General features: G+C 42.1%; 1 protein-coding gene across 14 annotated transcripts in view; it reads left to right on the top strand.

Annotated features, from left to right (window-relative positions):
- Positions 1 to 18,249, top strand: part of TNIK (TRAF2 and NCK interacting kinase) — a 254,044-nt gene that overhangs the window by 95,249 nt on the left and 140,546 nt on the right. For all 14 annotated transcript variants that reach the window (XM_066601124.1, XM_066601158.1, XM_066601133.1 and 11 more), the window contains exons 3-5: positions 11,061 to 11,117; positions 15,324 to 15,449; positions 16,418 to 16,528. In XM_066601124.1, the coding sequence (XP_066457221.1) occupies positions 11,061 to 11,117; positions 15,324 to 15,449; positions 16,418 to 16,528 (294 nt within the window). The remainder of the gene's footprint in view (positions 1 to 11,060; positions 11,118 to 15,323; positions 15,450 to 16,417; positions 16,529 to 18,249) is intronic.

Raw genomic sequence — 18,249 nt, 5'->3', positions numbered from 1 at the left:
ACAGGTTCTTTCATTTCTAAATGTATCTGAACTGGGGAACTGTTCTTTGCTGTACAAAGTTTTATTTTTTTTTCCTCCTGTGATTAAATTTAAGGGACCATTACTGAAATGTTATTGATGTCTTATAAGAAACAAGATGTTACAGAAGTCTACACTTCAGATTACTTATGCTAGAAAGTTTTGACCCGTGACTTAAAATACTGACTCTGATTAAAGCCCAACTCGTTCAACTCCTAAAAATTCATGTGGACTGCAGATAACCCTCATATCCAACTTGTCTGACAAGATAGCGAATCCTGGGGTTAATACGTCACAATTCTTTTTTTTGTCTTATTAGTTTTACCCTACAGAGGTATATAGTAACATAGTATGCTAAGCTGAAAACAAGACAATGTCCATTCAGTTCAGCCTGTTCAACTAATAGAATAATTACCAGCCTACATACTTAGGATATACTGATACAAATATACACAAGGGCAGGTCCAAACAGCACTTCCCAGCAGACAGGCAGATTGGTGAACAGGTACAAGATACTGCTGAACAGGCACTCACTGACATGTAAAGCTCCGTTCACATTCATTGTGATGGGGTCATTCATGTCTGCTCACATCGGTGTCGGAGGCTCCATTTGGAACCTCCCATGCAGATCATGCAAAGTACTAAACAAAATACTGCAGTATGCTGCACTATTGTATCCAAGATCATGCCAGAGGGTATGACGGGGACCAGTTGGACCCCATTATAATCAATGGGGTCCGTCATATGATGAATCTGGCCTTCAGTTTTCCTGCTCAAGTGATGGAACGAGAAAACTGAAAGCTTGGCAGAAGTGTGAACAGATGTAAATTTTTCTTTTTCACAAGCTTTTTTTTGTGGCATTTTTTTATACACTGTTGCAGTTTTTCTTTTCTTTCCAGGAGTTTTTTTTTCCTGTAGAGAAGTCAGTTGGGTAAACACTGTGGAAAAACGCCATGCTTAGGTCTTATGTCCACGGGGGTAAATCAGGCCCGCCGCGGATTCTTCATGCAGAATCCCGCAGCGGGTCCCTCCTTTCCCGCGGATATGAGGCCTAAAAATAAGCATTACTTACCTGTCCAGACGCTGCGAATCTGCCCTCCGTCGCGGCCGGATCTTCTTTCTTCGGCCCAGCGGATGTGCTCGGCACCCCGGCAGCGTGCCGCGCGCATGCACTCTTTTTTTTTTTTTTTTTTTTTTTTTTTAAACTCCTGCTCTCCCACCTTGGAGAACAGGAATTCAGTTGCGTGTGCCGCAGATCTGGACGGCTTCTATAGGCTTCAATAGAAGCCTGCGGGAGCCGTCCCCGTGGGAGACCCGCACTAAAATGGGGCATGCTGCAGGTGTTTTCCCGCACACGCAATCTGTGCCTCAAGGGAAAATGACATCAGCAGGTATTTAATTACCTGCGGGTGTCCAATGCATCCCAATGGGACGCAAATCACGCAGGCTGGTAAAACGCTGCGGATCTGTCCCCGTGGACCTGAGGCCTTAGAGCTTACTGCCTTTTGAAAATAGTCATGGACCCAAAAAATACGAGACAAGCAGGAAAAAAAATGCCACAATAAAAGTTTCATAACTCCTTATTGCCAGCTTACAGCGGTATTTATCATGCAGATCTGCTTTTTCTACAAATAAAAAAGTTGTATTTGCATCCTCTCTGGGTATTCCCATTATCCACATATGCCATCCATATACCAGGATATGCTGTAAGTGTCTAGTAGATGTTGGTCCCACCTACGGCACAAACGGTGGTCTCCTGACCCATCCCCACATCCAGGCGGACACAGATTGGAGAGGTGGCCACAGGTTACGCTGCTGGGATTGCAATATACGTAATGCAGGCCTGAGAATATTATTTATGGTAATCCATAGAGCATCTTGGATGCATTTCAAATGTACTAAAAATGCAGTGAAATAAATGTGCATTTTAAGTAAATGTGGGCACACATCTGATGTTCTCTTTCCTAGACTTTTCTCAAGGTTAATTTAGTCACCTAGAGCTGAATCTTAAACATATTCCGCTATGAATCTCGGAGCTGTCATGGTTTCTGAGTGTGCGGCAATTTAAACCGCTTCTAATTAACTTCAGATGTTTCTCAAACTCTTGATGATACAAAGGCAATTCAGCAGCAATTGTGGAATATCAAAGCAACTGCAGGAAAATATATTTTACACAAATTAATTGAAAATAGAATGGCATTTTATCTCCCTTTTTTTTTATATAAATTGATTTTCTGGAAATGAGGGTGCTTGTTGTAGATGAGAGGGAATGAAAACATATCGGCTCCTCACGTAACGGCTATAGAAAATATTATGGGAATATCATATTGGTTAAATTGTCATTTGTTTGCTCATATACAGTAAAAGCCCAAATATTCTCATTAGTCACAGCAGTAAGGCAGCTGTTTGATGGCTGTAATAGTAGCCATTCTGCCAGTTAACTGGAAGCTTGTGACAATGCTGATACAGGAAGCATTATGTTCCTTATGCCTTACTTGTCCCTAGAAAGTTTCTTTCATCCCTGCCGAAATAATTTGCCCTGAATTCAATGCATCTTTGCATGCAATGTGACAGAATAGCTTTTATTACATATACCATTACTTTCCGGACTACAGGTAGTGGGTAGTCTGGTTCTGCAGTCATGTATTCCTCACCCGCCGCTTCCTTACATACTCCTGAGCACCGCAGAGCCAGATGGGATCAGTTAGATCAGTATTCAGTTGGGTTCTTACGTTGCGACTGCCACACGGCTGAAACCATGCCAGCATGCAGATTAACGCAATTTTCAGATTGGTTGCAGCTAAAAGCAGTTTGTTAATGGTCACGCAATTAACGGCAATCCTTTTGAAAACTGATGATTTCTATGATGGACTAGTTTTGGCCACATTGAGGCCACAACATTTGAGCCCAGTCTTCTAATCAATATTATACCGTAACGGATTTCTCATATATATTTCATCATAAAAGTCATATCCAAGAGCGATAAGGTCAGTGGTGGAGAATCAAACTAGAGCGCTTATTGAAGGGAGTGTGTGAAAGATAGCCCGCTTCACTGGGAATGCCAACTGAGCTCTGGAACTGCAGCTTTATAAGCAGGCCACCTCATTTTATGTGGTCACAGACTCTGCACTGCGAGCACCGGACCGTAGCGGCAGTCTGGGTGAGTGGAATGCTTGTAGAGATACTGCCCAGCCAGAGGCCAATAGATGGGTCAGTATTACTACTGGGAGTACTATGAGGGTCAGTTATTACAACTGGGGCCAATATAGGGGACACTGCTACTACTGGAGCCACTAGGGGAGTCACTATTACTACTGGTGCCACTATGGGGGTCACTGTTACTACTATGGGGGTCAGTTATTACTACTGGGGCCACTATGGTAGTCTCTATTACTACTGGAGCCACTACGTGGGTCACTGTTACTACTGGGTTCACTAAGGGGGGGGGGGGATTTTTACTACCAGAGCCAAAAAGGGGGTCACTTTTACTACTGGAGCCACTATGGGGGTCACTATTACTATTACTACTGGGGCCACTATGGCCACTAATCCTACTGAACATTATATAAAGATACATGACGGCGATAGTGGAACGGGAACTCCCTGATGCACAAGTTGGTTTTCACAAAGAAAGAAGCACAAGAGACCAAATTTCAAATCTCGGATAGATCATGGAAAAGGCCCGGGAATACCAGAAGAAGATTCAGATATGCTTTATCGATTACAGCAAAGCCTTTGAATGCATTGAACATGACAAGCCGTGGTCATGCCTAAGGCAAATGTGAGTCCCGGGACATCTGGGGCAACACATACAGTTAAATGCTGGAGGTAACTCCTACAAATTCCTTGGACCACCATGATCATGAACCGCATCAAACCAAGCTTTCATTGGAGGGCAAAATTACGACCCAGGCACTCTTACTTCGGACACATAACACAAGCTAATTCATTAGAAACATCAATAATGCTTGGAGTGGTTAGCCAAAGAAAGCACTGGTTTCATACTATCAAACTCAACACCAACATGCAAATGATCAAAATGAAAGAGGCAGTACAGAACAGAACTGTGTGGAGAGAGGGGGCTGGTTCATAAAATGTTCGAGAGTCAACCCCGACTAAATGGATAAAGAAGATAGATTACTGCGATGACCAATTCCTGCTGCTCCTATAATTGAGCCATGTATTGGCAGATCCCACCAATACGGCCCAAGGTCTATCTCCTCACAGATCGGTTGGGTAGGAAGGTCTTTGGGAATTGCAGTAAACGGCTCAGTGTTTGATGTGGGCATTGTCCTCAATCCCATATTGATCGACATTACTAATACAGAGTTTGTAACCCCTGCTGCGATGTTGTAGTATGGCCGCCCCGATAGTCTGTCAGAGATTATTCTGAAATTGAGTGACTTTAGAGAAAATTGATTTGTTGAAACGTTTCATGTAGAATATAATTTGCATATGAATACTAACTTGATGAGGATGGATTAGGTAGAAAAACCTGTATTTAACTTCTTCAGTATCATGAGGTTGGACAATACAGTATTCTATTCTCGATGTAGATATCCCAAGCTGTAAGGGTTAAAGTACATGCACTCCAATGTAGTAATCCAAGTAGTAGTCGGATATTTCCTATCTGGTTTTTGCTACAAACATGATTCCACCTACACTCAGACTGCACTCCTACAGAACCCTGTACAGTACAGGAAAGTATCCTTGACAGCCATGTACCATTTTACAATTCATATTTGACTATTTTTTCAAGTGAACTTCATCCTACAGAGATAAAACATCTTGAGCATAGTTATAGTGTTTGTTTGCATTATTTACTTAGTGACTTAATCACTGCAATCCAACTATGAAGCATGAGCCATACCTAACATTTGTTAAGAAGTTTATAAGACTTGATTTTAAAAACACACGAAACAAAAAAAGAGTAATTCACATTAGCTATAAGTACATGGCAATTTGTATTTCACCATTTTTATACCCTCCTTATACTGGAAACCAGCAAATTGGTTCACGACCCTCTCATGCTCTTCCCTCTTCCCTGGATGACAGAAGCAAACTTTGTGCAAATGTCTTGCAACTCCTATACCCTTCTTTTCCCAAGTGCTTCACCCGCAAATACTTTCATAAATGCCCCAGATGCATTTGTCCTCTTAAGTTCCTTATCCAAATGCACCCCTTTCTAGAAGCTCAAGCCCTTTGCTTACATATGCTGGGATAGATGTACTGTTCCTATATCTCCAGACTACCTCAATAGTGCAGTAAAAACTAGAAAAAACTGTAGACCTGCGCTGCTTAGCTTATCAGAGACCGTTTTAGATCTTCAGAAAAAAATATAATCAGTCTCAAATTAGAGACAAAAGAATTTATTTATACATACAATAAGAGGTCAGAGCCTCATAAAAATGAAAACAACACCTGATAAATCCTTGCGACGCGTTTCGGCATATTATACGCCTTTCTCAAGCTTTTTTTCTGAAGATCTAAAACGGTCTCTGATAAGCTAAGCAGCGCAGGTCTACAGTTTTTTTCTAGTTTTTACTGCACTTTTGTATTATCCGACCTCTTATGAGGAGCGCAGTATTATTGCGACCTGCAGCTCTCCAGAACCCTGGATTAAGTCGTTCTAATGATTTAACTATTTGCTGATTGTTGGATAAAGTAACTGCGATAAGCCTATCTGGACATCAGGTGCTGACATGATCACCTTAGGGTGACATGTCTGGCACCAGGTGAGTGATTACATTTTATCACATCAACCACCGATTAAAAGGTGCTTGGCGCTCTCCTTGATTCTGATCTTCAGACTACCTCAATAGGCTTTTCGCTTTTAGGCTGAAAATTCCTGAGTGATTGAAATAGAAAGTATATTCTTTCTCAATTAGATTTTTGTCATTAGACGAGCCATTGTGAACCGTGGTAGGCAAACAGTAGATTGGGATCTACTGGTAGATCTTAAACAGGTCCTGAGTAGATCATGGAATCATAAAATAGAAGAGTTGGAAGGGATCTCCAGGGTCATCTGGTCCAACCCCCTGCTCAGTGCAGGATTCACTAAATCATCCCAGACTGATATTTGTCCAGCCTTTGTTTGAAGACTTCCATTGAAAGAGAACTCACCACCTCCCGTGGTAACCTGTTCCACTCATTGATCACCCTCACTGTCAGAAAGTTTTTTCTAATATCTAATTTGTCTCCTACATTTCAGTTTCATCCCATTGCTTCTAGTCTTTCCTTGTACAGATGAGAATAGGGCTGATCCCTCTGCACTGTGACAGCCCTTCAGATATTTGTAGACAGCTATTAAGTCTCCTCTCAGCGTTCTTTTTTGCAAACAAAACATTCCCAGATCCTTTAACCCCTTCCCACTATATGACGTACATTTACGTCCTGCGGGTCGGGGTATGATGTCAATTCTCACAGCGGCATTTAAATCCCCTGAATGATGTTTAGGGGTCCCGTACGGCTTCCCCGTGATGAGATCACAGGGAGCCGTGTGGTTGTCATGGCAGCTAAAAAAGCTCCCTGCGATTTCATTGTGGGGGGGCCGTACGGGGCTCCTAAACATCGTTAGGGGGATTTAAATGCCACTGTCAGAATTGACAACATGCTTGTCTGAAAGAGTCCTAAGGTCTTTCAGTCAAAGGTCGTTTGGTCATTGTAGCAGCGTGTAAAACCATGCTTTTATAGCAACCAATAGGTTGCTATGGAAGCGCTCACACGGACCCTTTTTAGAAGCGCAAAATCTGCGCTTCAAAAAAGAACGTACAGCAAGTGCCAACTCGCCTGTCAGCTCCGTGGTGTGCACTGGGCAGTGTGCTTACCATAGGCTCCTATGGGTGCCCTGGAAACAGGCTGCCCACACCACGGACGTGTGAACGAGCTGCTCCACGGCGCTAGGGGAAGCCCGTTCATGTGATCTTTTCCTGCATGTCAGGAGCGTGGTTTACACGTTTCTTATCAGAGTGTAAACCACGCTTGTCTGAATGAGGTCTAACTGTGAAGAATGGTGGAAGGAACATCATGGTTTGGTTGCTTTGCTTCCTCAGGGCCCCAGACACTTTACAATCATATAGAGAACAATGAATTCTAAGGTTTATCAGAACATTTTACAGAAGAATGTAAAGGCAGCAGTGCATGACCTCAAGCTGAAGTGACACGGAGTGGCCTCTAGAGCACTGTGCACAGAAAGCATCCCAGAAATAGTGATGACGTGAAACACATTTGCAGGGAGGAGTGATGCAAAATTCCTCCTCTGTCTCGTGCAAATCTTATTTGCAGCTACAGGAAACATTTGGTGTAGATGATTGCTGTTAAAAGGGATCTACACATTATTAAATTCAAGGATTCAGTTTCTCTTCATGCACTGTGGATGTTTACTCAGTGAGCTCAATGAAAGACATGAACTAAACTGTGCTTTGGATTAATAAAATGTGATCTTATTGTGCGTCTGATTGTGACTTGGATAACAATATATGTAGAAATCCAGGAAATTCTAAAGGGTTCACATACTTCTTCCAGTAGCTATATATTACTGTAATGCGTGTAAACCATGTAATTTATCTTAACCCCCTTCAGTGGCAGGTTTAGGTAGTCTTCAGTACATTTCAACACAGATTTTTAGGAGATTTTCCGGGCGTGCCACTAAAGGGGCTAAAGGATCAGCTGTAATCACAGTAACAAAACTGAATTATAGATCTCCATGCCGGGAAACCTATTGTTGACCTAGAAACATGACAATAAGTCTTACAGGTGACAACAAATGCATCCTGTAGCTCTGTCATCCAGAAGGTCAGAGCATTCTTGCTGTAGTTCTGTACTGTCTTATTACTACATCACAAGGTTTTTGTTTTTTTTAGATCAATAGTTTGCTGCAAAACTCGGCATGCAGTTACATCTCAGGCAGATATGCAAATGATGAGAGTTGTGGGTGACTAGATGAATAGTTTTGCCACCTGAGGCCCTTAAATTGGTTCCACTCTTGGCTTATAAAAAGACTCTTAGAGGCTCCTTGTGTGAAGTGACCTCTTTTTCTGCTTGTGTAGAGCTTGTTGACCACTAGACGCCTCTACGACGCAGAGAAGAGATTTCGCCCAGTTACCAGAGTTAGTGAGGGGGCGCATTATTGGAATGCAAGAAGCTGGGTGATCGTATCGATCAATTGCTCACCACCTCAGCCGTTCTGATCAGACTGTTAGGAGGTGTTGGGACCAGTGCATGAGAGCAATCACAGAGGTGACCGATTCAGGACACCCTCAACAGTCTATGAGAAAAGAGGTTCGTTTGACAAGCATGAGCAGCTCCAACTGTTTCGTGGTCCACCATCCGGAGACAGACCCCTGTGTCTGTCGAAACTATTTCCAAGCACTTGGCTGAAGGACATTTGATGTCATGGTGCCCATTTTATTCGCTGCCTTTGACCAGCACTGTTTCCTGCGTTTGCATTGGTGTCATGAACAATGAAACTGGCCTGCTACGGAGTGGATCCAGGTTGTCTTTAGCAATGAATCCAGATTTAGTTTTGGCACTGATGACAACAGTGTTCATGTCTGGACACTAGGGTTGAGCTCCTCAATCCTGGCTTTTGCTGTGGAGTGGCGCACTGCCCCACTGCTGGTGTGATGTTTTGGGTGGCCCAGCCCATATGACAGTTGCTGCAAGAGGGCTCTGGTTTAGTGGGACGACCAGAAGTTTCTATAGTAGCATTTTTGGGAACATACAACTTTTAGATACCTTTTTATTTAATTATTATTGGAAATGTAGTGACTAAAAATAACCCAATTTTATCATTGTAGTTTTTTTTCTGACAGAGTTAACCATGTGGGATTAATAATGTAATAAACTGGACCTTGAAGGATGTCATTGCGTATGTACAGCGTTTATTACAGGTCCGTAGAGAACAATAGGACTCTATGGCGTGTTATATGCGGCATTCTTTTCTATGTGCATATTATACACAAAGTATATATGGAAGTATGAATGGATCAATTAAAATCAATGTACTTTCATTGACTCCATTCACCACACATTATGCGCGTGTAGTACGCAATTAAATTACGCTTGTGTGAGCCTGCCCTTATTGAGAGCAATAACATTTTGTTCTATTGGCTATCATGTTACCAAACTTTTTCTTTATAACATAAAGCATTACAGAAGTAATATTTCTGTAAACCCCATTCCCCAGGCGCTAACATAACAAATCCGTATATACTCACCTCTTCACGCTCCCGCTGTGTCCCACGCTACTACTTCAGGTCTCCTCTGTGACGTCACATTTGTGGGCTAACCCAGCTAGTTTAACCCCTTGAGTGGCAGGTTTCCTACCACCCTGTCGTGCCCACCAGGGCAGGTTTTTTAAAATGGTCTAATCATTGAATTTCAACTAGTTTTGCAGTTGCGTCTCAAGAGCCATAACTTTTTCATTTTTCCATTGACATGGCCATATGAGGGCTTGTTTTTTGCGGGACAAGTTGTGATTTTTTAAACAGGGGGAGGAAAAAAAGAAATGGGGAAAAAAGAAAAAAGGGGCCATGTCGTTAAATAATGTATTAACTTCCTTCTCTGGGTTATTACGACGCATGAATACCACATGTGTGATTGTATTTTTGATTTTTTACAAAGTAAAGGGAGACAAGTGTTTTTTTGTTTTTTTTTAAATAATTTTTTTACTTTTTTTTTTTTTTTAATTTTTTAAAAATTTTTTATTTTTTTTTGTCCCTTTAGGGGACTTCCACAGGGACCCATCAGGACCCCTGATCACATTCCGGGGGTCCGATGATGACAGCCCTTTACATGCTGCAGTGACAGCCCTTTACATGCTGCAGTCACATAGACTGCAGCATGTAAAGGGTTAACACAGCAGAGATCGGAGGTTTTCTCTGATCTCTGCTGTAAGAGCTAGTACCTAGCTGTCCTCTGACAGCTAACAACCAGCTCTCCCTGCCACAGAGACCATCGGCTTGCTTCTGACAAGCCGATGGTCTCTATGGCAACCTGTAAACAAAGCAGGACATTGCCGACATGTCGGCAATATCTTCTGCTGGTTTTTCAAAGCCCTTGCTTTGTTCTCTGTGGGTCTGTGCAGGCAGAGCACAATGTCACAGCTTGTGGCATTGTGCTCTGCAGCTCCCATAGTGATACATAGCCCGGAAATCTTCCGGGGTATATCACTATGGGCAGTGGAGCTCGTCACGGAACTTTTCCGGGCGTGCCACTCAAGGGGTTAAGGGACGTCACAGGTGCAGCAGCCAAAAACAGAGCTCAGCGATCGATTGCTTAGCTCTGCTATTGGCTGCAGCGCCTGTGACGTCCCATAAATTGGGCGGGACTGCAGCTTGTACACAAATGGGCTTCACAGAAATATTACAACTCAGAGAACCCCTTACTAACTGATAGTTGATTATTTGAGCGTCCACTGAGACTCATCGTCTTATACTACTACAAGGTTTTTCTAGGTTAAAAGTATTTATTCTTGCTGCGGCATAAAATGTCTGTCACTGTCTGTTCTCTGATAATTGGAAAGCGTCCGTTGTAGATGAATTGGGGTGGATGGATTGACCGTGAACATCCCTCCCCATGAGCTTCATTTGACATTTTGGTGCGCTGCACATGTTGACTTCTGTGTGTGTTACATTGTATTGTATGAGAAGCACTTTCTTTTGTAGATGTTTAAAGGTAAAGTTTTGCAAAATAAAGTCTTTTTGAAAGCTGCAGTGAGCTTTTATGGTTTTAATTTCTTGCCATCTGTGGCCTAGGTATAAAAGAAATGACCCTTCCACTGCTTAGTCATGTAGAAAGCAGCGGCTGACTCACTGATCTGTAAATGGCCCTGCACTCAATTCCCTTTGTGTCAAAATGTCAACAAATCTGCTTATTTTCTACAATGTAGCAGAGGCTAATCTATCACTGAAGTGATTGCAGACCTGCCGGTGATGTACAACCCACATAAATGTATCGCTTCAAGCTCAAAGTGCTGCTTCAATCTGCTCTGCTTCTCGAAATACTAACTACGTATTTACAGGTCTTTTTTTTTTTTACAGGGTCGTCATGTTAAAACTGGACAACTTGCCGCCATTAAGGTCATGGATGTCACAGGGGTAATGTATTTTTTATTTACTTCATGTCTGAAATACTGTGGGAAGAATTTGCGAGTTTTTGGCATTTTCCGCCAACCTTGGCACTTTTGTAAAAAGTGGGAAGGGCTTGGTGGGAGGGGGCAAGGCCTTCCCATGGCCCATCAAACTCAGAATTTCTTACTGTAGAAACTGCTATACATTACAGCAGAAATTTTGGCTGGTTGCACATGGGTGGTCCAAGATGTCTAAGATTTTTTTATTTTGGCACAACCTCCTTCAGTATCTAAGGCTGGTAAATGTGCCACTATGTTTTGGGGGGGGTGGAGGGGTGGTTGGTAGGGGGAGGGGGGGTCCTTTTGTTTAATTTTCTTATTTTTCATAGTATTTTATTTTGCTGTTTACTTTTTAGCTGTACTTTTAAGCTGTCTAGTCTCAGTCTACAATGTCTAATTCATGGAAAGGATTGATAAAGCTGCCCAATATTTCTTAAAAGGACATCTATCACCTACTTTTAGCCCTATAAGCTAAGCCTATGGCTTGAAAGTAGGTGACCCGTGGAGTCCAGGGATGTAAGTTTTATACTTGCCTTTCCCGTCGTTCCCCTGTTTTCAGCGCTGAAAGCCGCCACTGAATGCATTGAGTGGTGCTGCTAAGTACTCCATCCATTGTGAAATTAGAACAACCGGACTACTGAGCAGTGCCACTCAATGCATTCAGTGGTGGCTTCCAGCGCTTACACCGGGTAAACGATAGGGAAGCTAAGTATAAAACTTACATCCCAGACTAGGCGGGTCACCTACTTTCAACCCATAAGCTTAGCTTATATATATATATAAAAATAAGTGTCAGAGTCTCTCTAATATTGTTACGTTCATCCTGGACTGTCAACAGAAACCTGGGAACACATGGCACTAATACAGTCAGGATGGGCGTGTCTGCCTACTTATGGGTGGTTAGACACAGGAACAGACAGACAAACTAGACCCTAATGTCTGCCGACCAACGAACAAATGGGACAGGATAATTCCCGGATGTCCGCCCACCAACCGACGGGTAGGACAAATAAACATGAATGGGGCATCCAACAACCAGTGGATCGATGGAACAGATATAGGACGGAATACAGACATAAATCATGACTAACAACCACAAAAAACACGAATCCAACATACCAGCATGCATAACCAGATGGAATAGCTATCCTAAGTACGAGGTATTAGTTGGTGGATTGGCCAAATCACTCAGGCCTGCAAGCCCACATCAAGGGTCCTCATTGTTTTGCTAGTCCCTACTCTATATATAGGAAAATAAGCCTGTCAATCAGCAGCAGTGTGGGTGGGGGGACTGCATATCATGAATACACTAGACTCTTCCTTCTCAGTGCTGGACATGCACTACAAGGGCATTAATCTGTGAGTGCCTATATAACCATGTAACTGCTGCAGCCAATCACTGGCCTTTGTAGCATACGGCGCGAGATCACTGAGGCCGGTGGTTGGCTGCAGTGGTCACATGGGTATATGGACATGTCACCATTGCAGCCATATGAAGGAAGACCCTTGGGGAGCACTGAAGTGGCAGGGCTTTGTCAGGTGAGAATTTGTAAAAAAAAAATTTCTCTATTTTCACGTAAATTGAAGTGTAAAATATTGAAAAATTGAGTTCTCTATTTTTTTTTCATTTGTTGTCTGATAATGGCATAAAGCTACTTCCAGACCGCTTGCCATTATTTTGATTTGAGGATGTTGACAGTAGTTGGATGTTCCAGTCCAGCATTGACATGTTTTTTTATCTTTTCCTTGTTTTATCTGGACAGCCTCTAGTTAAGGTCATTCACATGTTCCAAAATAAACATATTAACAGGGAACATTCCAGAAAAGTATTGTTACTGTGCGAAAGAAGGTGTGTGGTGAGATGTAATCATGTCCTGTACACGGAGGACAACACTCTGGAATGCCGGCAGGAATGTTACACTACTCTGTGCTAGAAGATATCTCCTGTTTGCTAGCAGTATAATGCCTCGATTAAGGGGGTTAAATGAGATTAAAATAACATGGCTGCTTCCTTCCTGAAACGGAGCCACTCTCGTTGATGGGCTGTGCCTCGAGTTATAGCGGAGACCCATCCATGGTTCACTTCACTCTTAATCCACCACTGATTTTAGTTGAAAAAGTAAAAGTTGGGCATCCTAATAGAAGGCACACAACCTCTATTTCATGGTGTAGCTGGTTGAGTGTTTTTCTTTATAATCACCATCTTTTTATATTTCTTACTATTTCATGTTTTTAGGGGGTTTTCGGCAGTTTGTACTTTTTATTGTATATTTTAGGTTTTTCATTGCGTGGTTCCCACCTGTCCTTTTTTGTAATATGTATTTTAGTTTGAAGAGGTATTGTGGTAATAACGGAGTTAGTTTGGTAAGACTAGGTTCATCAGCCTCATAAGATTTGAAGGAGGAGGCAGCCCACACACTTGCCCACGGCTCCATTCATATAGAGAAAACAGGAGCCACCTTGTGGCAATGAACTAACCTTCGCCAATCTAATGGTTATAACCAACAGATGTGCCTGTTTTTTTGGACTGTAATATTGATGATTTCACATCAGGATATGTAATCAATATTGGATCAGTGGGGGTCTGTTGCCAAGCCCCCCTGCCAATCAGTTGTTTACAGGAACCACTATAGTTCATACATTGTGCAGTGGCCCAGAATTGTACTGTAAAAAGTCCTACTCAAGCGAATGCGAGAGAGCGGCAGTACCACTACAGGCCACTAGGCTGTGCTAGTTCAGGTGCACAACGGCTCCTGCAAACAATGCTGTGCCTCAGATCCCACAGATCTGATATTCATGACCTATTATAAGAATAAGTCATCAATATTATAGTCTCGGAAAAGCCCTTTATCCTTTCTTGAATTGCTTTGACATACAATTTGTCATGATATCAATTTCATACAATCTTAGGTCCTTCACTACAAAATGATATACAGTGTGTTAAACACTTTTTTTTTTAAACATGGGAGCCTATGACTGACAGATGACATCTCGGGCATTAGTTGGTCGTATGCTATTTTTTTTCATGTTTGTTGGAAGCGTACCTGCAGTTTCAGATAACTTTTCAGAATAACACACCTGGCCATTATATGACTTGTATCCTGCATTTTTCACCTCCTTCTACAGGTTGAGTATCTATTTTTCAGTTCTCTCTGAGTTGGAGGGAAGAGACCAGCTGCTATGATTCGTTCTACACACTGTGCACAGAGAAGTGCAGGATATATATTTTTTTCTCCATGGAACACACAGACATAACATCTTCACGTAGGAACATTATACAGTAGGATTTAATAGTGTAGATGTGATTTCCCTAGCTGTAACACAGTAAACTACTCACCATTAGCATGTTTGTCTCTCTTCCTCCAGCAGCGTACCCTCTTCTCCATAGATTTCTATGGGCAGCATGAGTCCTCTTTCTCTACTTCCTATAATCGATCTCTTTCTCTCTGTTACTATAAATTGGGATCACTGAGTAACAGGCAATGGAAAGCCAGTTTGAAGGAAGGCAGTAGTGGCCAGTAGTTCAAAGGAATTTTTAGCACAAAAACAATTTTGCATTAATCAAGCGACTTACACTTTTGCTAATTATCACATTAGCTGTCATTTTAGAATAAGTTGTCTTAAGGTTCAGTTACCATTCAACATCTTACACCATGTAAGATGTTACAAAGATGGTTATTGAGATTTAAGTCATGGACTCGGTCTACAATATTCATCAGCATTGCTGCATCCATTTCCGACCGTTAATAATATGCAGCTTTTTATTCTTCTTTTCGGTCTTCTGGACTTTACCTTTTGCCCTTGCTGCAAAATATGTATATAATGTAATTGGTTGCAGCAGGCTGGTACTGGTCTTATTTATCATCTTTTGCCCTCTGAAGTCAGGTTGATTAGCTCAAGGGAAGTCACCCCCAATAAATACTTCTATTTGAATAATATTGATAGTGTTTACCCTTCCTTTTGTTCTATATCTGTACAATTTTCTGTATATCGCACTCGTAGTTCAACCTGCCATTGGAGGAAGTGCAAACTTTGAGTGAATTGTCTCATTTGTAACTGAGGTTGAGCTGTGTTCTTGATCACCACAATGGTCCCTATATCATGAATGTGTCTGTGCTGGAAGTTTATTAAAGTGCAAAGAAAATATCAAACATTAATTATTGACACTTCATAGGATGAAGAGGAAGAGATCAAACAGGAGATTAATATGCTCAAGAAGTATTCGCACCACAGAAATATTGCTACATATTATGGGGCATTCATAAAAAAGAACCCCCCCGGAATGGATGACCAGCTATGGGTAAGGGCACATTATTCATTATCCTCGTACTTTATCTACAAAGTATTATTTGTTTCAGAAATCCTGCCACACCAGATTATGGCCGGAGTCCTTTCTAAGCAGTTTTTGTAGAGCTTCAACTATTTTTACAGACTGCGGCCTTCCTTACACGGGCAGATATTTGCTGTGGAATCCACGGTCGGTGTCCGTACCGCGAATCTGCAGCAAATACCACCCGTTACTTCCTATAGAGATTCGCTGCTTCCTACACATGAGTAGAAATCAATTGTGATTTCCGTCCACAGATGAAAAATCGCAGCCTGCTCCCCTTTTTTATGTGGACTCCGCATGGATGGCTTCCATTGAAGTCAATGGAAGCCGTCTGTCCTGCGTCCCATCCGCAGTAAACGTTGCGGACACATTACGGATTCTGCATCATCGCTTCTGCGGCATTCACCGTGTGTCACGCACGCATAATACGCAATGGAAAAACGCCCGTGGACATTAGCCCAGACGAGCGCGATATCAGGCTGAGAAAATTGGCCCCATACGTGCTTGCCAACATGTGTTGTGAAATGGTTTTCATTAAAAAATGCATCACTTCTGTAAAATTACGATCCTCACGCTCGCTAGAGGATCACAAGCGTTTCCCATTGATTTCAACATCATACGGTATGCGAGTGCCATGGAATGTCTTTAAAGGTCCCATTGAAAACAATGGGCCATTAGTTCCGAGAGAGCGTCAAAAGATAGGGCGTGCAGCGATTTTTAACTTCACAGCATCACTGTGTTGGACTAAATCGCTTATGTGAATAAGTCTATCAAAAGAATGGAGTTCATATTCGTGCGAGTTTGGTGCGTCTCGCAACGCACACAACTTGTGCAAGATTCGCGCTTGTGTGTATGTAGCCTAAGGAGGAGGAGGAGGTGGCTTCTGACATTTTTGGCTTTCTATCCCATATACCTAAAATGTGCCATTTACTTCCCAGCTGGTGATGGAGTTTTGTGGTGCCGGATCTGTTACTGACTTAATCAAGAACACCAAAGGCAATACATTGAAAGAAGAGTGGATTGCATACATCTGCAGAGAGATCTTGCGGGTATGTATGTCCTTATACCACGATTTGTATAGATTCCAGCAATTTAATACAGGTTTCAGTTTTTTGGAAAGAACAACCCAATATTCACAGTCCTTCAGCCGATAACTATGTTCTAATATGTGAAGAACAAACATCAGTCTGTTCCACGGAGAATACACAGTCATGCAGAACGCTTTATTAGGTTTTGGCCTCTAAAGTGGAAAATCAATGTTACACAGTTAATAGGAGGATTGTATAATTATTATTCTGCATACTTTTCGGGTTTGTCAATAGTTATTGATTTGCCCTGAATTTTGCCACAGCTCCTTAAAAATAGTCGCATTTGACTCCACAACAAGTTACATGAAGCAGAGATTGTTCTCTTCATTCTAAGGAGCGTATAAAGGTTATGTTGCTTTATTACGTATATCCAGAAGCCATTTGTGTGCGATATCTATGCAACTTTAATTTTTTGTATTCTGTGTCATTCTTGACATGTGACAGAATGAAGATCTCTTGAAAGTTGCGTGTAAATGCAGCTCAATATATTCTTAGGAACTATCATCTGCTACAAAAAGTCAGTGTGCAACCTCGTCCTTATAGGGGATTTCTGACACTAGTATGATTTTTTTTTAAGGGTCTCACAGTGTTTTCAGGCATTTTTCACCGTTTACTTATTTTTGTCCGTGGACTTAAAGGGGTTCTGTCACTAAAAAAGAAAAATGCTATACTTATCTATTCCTCCCCCATCAGTCTACTTACCAGATCTTTACCTCAATTATCTTCTCCTGTCTCCTGCAGTCCAGGGGGTCCCTTCACCTCCTGCTGCCTGATTCTTCTCCTTCCTGTGAGGTTACATACATTTGGTTGGCAGTCTTCCAATGTACATTATGTCACAGCTCACAGGCCAGCAGGAGGACTGCCTATCTTCTTCAGAGATTGCTCATGCGAGCTGTCTCTGAAATAGATTACAATTCCTTCCTAGGCAGTGAAGCTGCAGCACAGGGATGTGACCTTCACTGACCCAGACGGAAGGAATTTGTGATAAGCAGCCCTCATAACAAGCTGGGCCCAGCCTGCAGTAAGCTGACCTGGGGCACTGGAGAAGCTCAACCAGGAGAAGATGTGATAAGGAGACAGACAGGGAAGGAATAGGTAAGCTTAGATATTTTTTTTTTAATGACAAAACCCGTTTAACCTACATTTCGCATCATTGATACTGCTGGCCTCCCATTTTAGCTAAAGAACCTCCCGGTATAACTCCCCGTACTAACATTGCACAGTGGATGTTTTCAAAGGGTCTGGTCCTGCCCCCCTCATGTATGACGTGGCCGTACATGTCAATGATGACGTGGCCGTACACTCAGTCCTATAGAGGTGTTCAATGAACTGGATGTCAGCGGAAGTTCAGACTTTCTGCTTGGGCTGCATCATATTACTGTCCGCAAGATACAGCAATTCATACATATTTTTATATGCAAGTATATTACAAAGTGCCTTGGCTTTACATGTTAGTATATTTAACCATCAGCTGATTTGGGAAACCCCTTTCTAGTATGATTCATAATACGTAGAACTGTTATCTTGCAGCAATGGGTTCAAATCCAGCCTAAGGTAACATCTACCATACATGGATCTTGTATCTGCTCCCCTCCTTTGCAAGGGTTTCCTGTGGGCTTTTGGAAAGGGTCTATAGATTGTGATCCCCATTAAGGACAAAGATTAAGAAGGAGGAAACCTAG

The sequence above is a fragment of the Eleutherodactylus coqui genome, chromosome 1, assembly GCF_035609145.1.
Source record: "Eleutherodactylus coqui strain aEleCoq1 chromosome 1, aEleCoq1.hap1, whole genome shotgun sequence".
NCBI lineage: Eukaryota > Metazoa > Chordata > Amphibia > Anura > Eleutherodactylidae > Eleutherodactylus > Eleutherodactylus coqui.
This window is presented reverse-complemented; position numbering and strand designations above follow the sequence as displayed.